This window comes from Arachis stenosperma, chromosome 5, assembly GCF_014773155.1.
Source record: "Arachis stenosperma cultivar V10309 chromosome 5, arast.V10309.gnm1.PFL2, whole genome shotgun sequence".
NCBI classification, from domain to species: domain Eukaryota; kingdom Viridiplantae; phylum Streptophyta; class Magnoliopsida; order Fabales; family Fabaceae; genus Arachis; species Arachis stenosperma.
Window position 1 is genome coordinate 111,455,234 of NC_080381.1, and position 5,073 is coordinate 111,460,306.

At 29.4% G+C, this 5,073-nt stretch overlaps 1 protein-coding gene across 1 annotated transcript; it reads right to left on the reverse strand.

Moving 5' to 3' along the window:
* Positions 1–521: 521 nt before the first annotated feature.
* Positions 522–2,996, reverse strand: LOC130981060 (cytochrome P450 704C1-like). Its single transcript, XM_057904698.1, has 6 exons — positions 2,706–2,996; positions 1,932–2,147; positions 1,536–1,823; positions 1,125–1,442; positions 821–1,024; positions 522–719 (listed from the first exon to the last, which is right to left on the reverse strand). Exons 1-6 carry the CDS (start codon positions 2,994–2,996, stop codon positions 522–524), a joined length of 1,515 nt encoding a protein of 504 aa, XP_057760681.1.
* Positions 2,997–5,073: the final 2,077 nt, after the last annotated feature.

Sequence of the window (5,073 nt, forward strand, 5' to 3'; positions counted from 1 at the left end):
CTACCTCATTACACTGTAAAAAAAAAAAAAAAAAAAAAAAAAAAAAAAAAAAAAAGACTGAGGTGCTATGCTGCTGCCAGCTGGAGTAGATAGAATTTATGAGCAGTTTACATATGTTGCACAAAACTACCACATGATGATCAAACCAGTTGGAGAAACTATTGATAGCATCAAGTGTTAAATCTTTATACTTTATTATCATTAAATTCCCAAAGAAGAATATGGCTTAATTAATTTAATCTCAAGCCAGCTACTCTCCAATGGAATAATTTCGAAAACCTACAAATACAATTGTAAAATGTACTAGGGTACTCTTCTCTTCTCTTTCAACATATTGATGCTTGTAAAAGGTTGCAGATATATCTTTAAAAGCTAGAAATTGTAAGAAAAAAGATTGATAATAATTTTATCAATATCTTTTATATATTTGTTTTCCCATTCTTGTTATGTAAATACACAGCAATTTAGCACAACTTTGTTTTCTTAGTTTACAATACAATGAGAATAAAGCATTCTGATATCTATGAATTTGAATATCCAAATCTTCTATAAGCATTCAGATGAAGACCTCCATCCAGATGCAGAGTAAGTGAAGTTTTATAATGTATTGATTTGTGTTCATCAACCAACTTGAATTTGTAGCTGCCTAAGAGGATAGCAGAGAAGATTTTCATCTGTCTGTATGAGAAATCCTTCCCAAGACAAACTCTTGGACCCGCCTGTGGAATCAACAACCAAAATATATATAACTTTCTATTCTTTCAACGTTTCTTGTTCGCTAAGAAAACTATTTTGAAGTGATATCATATCAAGCTCTGACCTGGAAAGCTGTGAATTTGAAAGGGCTTTCTTGCTGAAACTTTCCATCTATGTCGAGCCACCTTTCTGGTTTGAACTCTTCAGCATCATCACCCCACAATGATTTCATCCTTCCCATGGCATAAGGTTGGTATGCCACAACATCACCTTTCTTCACATAGAATCCATCCGGCCACACATCATCTGAGAAACAAATCTTTGTATCCTGCCATACAAGCATCAAACCAAGTTGTTAAACAAATTGAATACGAAACATACTATAGAAGAATATCTTTTTTCCCGTGTGGTTTTGTTGTATCATTCACCCATGGAACAGCAGGGTGGAGTCTTAGTGTCTCTGTCAAAGCTGCATGTAGATACTGCATTTTTTCAAGAGCTTCTTCAGTTATATTAGCTGCAAACTCCTCAGGCTTTGAAAAATCTGATAACCCTGTTGCATCTTTGACTTCTTGTGCAATCTTTTCCTGCACATGAGGAAGCTTGCATAGCCGGAAAAGGAACCATGAAAGAGTAGTGGCTGTTGTATCTTTTCCAGCTATGATGAAACTCAAGATGATGTCTTTCAGGTACTTCGGATTGGTCTCATCCAATTCTAGAAACCTTGACAAAAGATCTTTCCTCACCTGTCAAAAGAAAACAACATGTAATGCCAATGAATTTCTTCAATGATTTTCTATAACTATCAGTAAATAAGATTTTGTCTTATGAATTCTTACAGGCTTATCATCTTGATTATGGACTTGTTCAGTCTTGCTTTTAATCACATTATACACAAATTTATCTACAACTCTGACATGTTTCTTCAGTAAAGTTTCTTGTCCTATGTTCAAAAACCGCTTCGCCTTCCAGAAAACGTCGATATACCTAAGTGCAGTAATTGCACTTGCATCATCAAAAGAACTAGAGAATTCGATGCCTTCTTCATATGTTCCACCCATAGTGTCCAGTTCTACACCTAGTACTATATTAAATACCGAGTCCATGGTTGATTTGGAAAGTAAGTCCTGCCAATAAGAACTTTTCTTTCATCACTGTGTAACAAACTCAAATAATAACCAAAGTTGTTTAACTAAATGTTGTAGAAGTATATCTCTCTATTTGAAGAGTCATACTTGGAATTCAATTGCCTTATTTGATGTTGCTGCTTCAGATACTATTGCAGCAAGTTTTACAGCATTCGATTGGAAAACTGAACTGCTGTAATCTCTCAAAAGCTTTGAGGAAAATTGATAGCTTGCTGCCTTTCTCTGATGTCTCCACTTCTCTCCATCGACTGTGAATATCCCATCTCCCAATAGGTCCCTCAGAATCTCATACTGATGCCGTCCCTGAAACAAGTTATAGGAACTTTTTAGGCTCTAGCATCCAAACTATGTTACTGATTCAATAATACATTGTATTTTCCACTATAGATTTGGAAAATATGTTCATCACGAAGATATGAAATATTTAAAATGTCTGAATCAATTCAAGTTTTCCTTTAGTTCTAAAATTCCAATCAACTAGGAATTGCATAATTTGGAACGTTAAATCTGACTTGTGAACTTCCTCTCCTTCCAGCTTTTTGCTATTACTATGCAAACTGAAATAACAACTTTTCTTTCTGGCCACAAAATTATCACATATCTGAACATGTTTAGTTCTGTTTTTGTATAACTAATTCTGATAGAATTGATTTTGATGCAAGGTATTTATATTTGGTTGTTACTATTCTGAAAGTAAATATATTCACTTTTGCTAGAATCAATTCTAGAGGCTAGAACGGATTTGGAAATTAGCAACAAAACATGCACAAAAATAGCCAAATATTTAGGAAATAAAATTCAAGTGTGTACATGCAAAAGTAGATCCTCACATGATTTAACTTTGTAGAGTTGAATTAGTACCTTGCCATAGTTTGAAAAGTTTGTCTTGAGGATATATTCCACATTGGTGGGGTCTGAAGTATTCACCTGACTGCTTGATAAGCTAAGCAGCCTATAACTGCTGTGCTTTCTTGCAAGATCTGTCATGTAATCATGTAGCCTGTTGAAGTTGACAAGTTGGTGGAAAACAGTTCCGGCAATGGGGTGGCGTTTTCTTCTCCGGCCATGTCTTTCGGCAACTAACACTGCTATAACTAAGGCTAGAACTGCTGCAGCTAGATATTTGCAATCAATGCTAAAGTAATTTAACATTTTGGCTCAGCAGAAGACTATTTACTATAAAATTTTGATCATGAAGAAACTGAAATACCTATAACAACAACAGAATTATTTATAATATTTTTCATAGGAAGGTATTTAAACACTATGTTTGTCACCCACTGGTCTACCACCCTGGCCTGTCATTTTATAATATGTGAAGAACTAGTATTATAAATTTGTTATAACTTTTTTAGATAATTAAAATAATACATGAGTTTTTATTATATAATTAGCTTTAAATAATCTGTATATTACTGAGTTCTGCAATTTTGTGTGGGTCCTAAGTTCCACAATAGTTACTACTATCTTTATTGCTTTATTTTAATATATTATTGATACTTTTAGAAAAATCGCTTTTAATTATTAATTATTTTATTTTTAGCAGCAATTAAATATAACCGTTTTATGTTTTATTACTAAAAAATTTTAGCGGCAATGTCGGTAAAGTCTTTTTTTAATGATCGCAAGAATTATATAATTGTTATTATAACATATAATAATAACGATAAATATATAATTGCTGTAAAAATAAAAGTTAAATAATACATACAATGAACATTATGTTATTATCACTAAAAATAAATTTTATTAAATAATTTATTACGTATTAATATATAATGAGAAATGGCAGGATTTTGTTATATAATTCTTTTTGGTTAATTAAACTCATATGTATTATTTTTATCGGTTCCACTAGGAAATTAATTAGGAGTGAAATCAACTTTAATTAATTAGTTGAAAAATCGGTTTATTATAAAAAAAATAATAATTTTCTACTATCCTAATTGTTTCAAAATTTAAAATCAGAAATAAAAAAAAATTGACTTAATTAATTTATTTTGTAGTCCCTAGATTTTTTCTATTTATATATATATTTAAATTTATTTTATTAGTTAAGTGAGTTAAGATTTTGGACTTATAATTTTTCAAAATTTTTTTGTGTCATTTATTAAAAATTTATGTGTTATTTCTAACTAAATGAATAAAATGATGTATTTTATTATCATTGAATTGATTGTGTGTAGTATTAAACTAAAGAAAAAGAGGAGAATAATGAGTAATTTTAAATTATATAGAATTTATCAAAAAAATAGCACCAAAACTTTTTAATTATGACACAAAACTTTTTAATTTTAACATTGAAAATTTCGTAACTATGACACAGGTTTTTGTTAAAAGAGTGAACCAATAATTATGAGAATGTAAAACAAAAAAAATGAGAGGAAGAGAAGAATTTATCAAAAAATAGCATCATAAATTTTTAACTGTGACACAAATTTTTTTTATTTTGATATTGAAATTTCTTAATCGTGTCATAAAAATATAATGTATTTTTTTATTGTTAAACTAATTGTGTAATATTTAATTAAGAAAAAAAGAAAAAGATGATGATGATGATAGTGGTGGTGGTAGTGGGAGTGGTGGTAATAAAAGAGTAAGAGAAAAAAATAATAAATCAAATGAGAAGATCGAAGAGGAAGATGCGGTAGTGATAGCGATAATAATGATAAGATAAAATACAAAAATGAAAAAAAAGATAAAGATGTATATTTAAAAAAGGTAAAAAAAATATACCCATAATAAATAACGCATTATGTGAAAAATAGTTATAATAATTTGGTTAAACTTAATTAATAAATAATTGTTTTTATATAAATTAATATTATATTTTATATTTATTTAGTAATAACAATATCTTTTAATTACAAATAGTAATTGAAAAGTTAGAGACCAATTGATGAGTAACTATGTCAAATTTGAGAAATACAGAATTGAAAATTAAAAAAAAAACAAATAAAATTACAATGTTAAGTTTAAAAAATATTTTACATCAATTAAATTTTGAAAAAATCAAATTGACTAATATGTAAACTTTCGAAAACTAAATTAGATCCTTACTGTCCGAATAAAACTTGTAATATTCCAGGTCATTGGGCAATAAAAATACTTCGAATTCATTCATATTTCAAGGAAGATAAGTGACATACTGACATAGCCACATACGTAATTACGTAGGTCCTGGGTTTTAGGTTTCACCAACAATTCAAGTTCTCGTTCTTCATTAAAA

Excerpts from the sequence above, each read along its gene's own strand:
- LOC130981060 (XM_057904698.1), bottom strand. The coding sequence starts at position 2,996 with ATGTTAAATTACTTTAGCATTGATTGCAAATATCTAGCTGCAGCAGTT. Across the intron at positions 1,824-1,931 it reads ATAAGGCAATTGAATTCCAA|GACTTACTTTCCAAATCAAC; the intron begins GTATGACTCTTC and ends TCTTATTGGCAG. Across the intron at positions 1,443-1,535 it reads ATAATCAAGATGATAAGCCT|GTGAGGAAAGATCTTTTGTC; the intron begins GTAAGAATTCAT and ends TTCTTTTGACAG.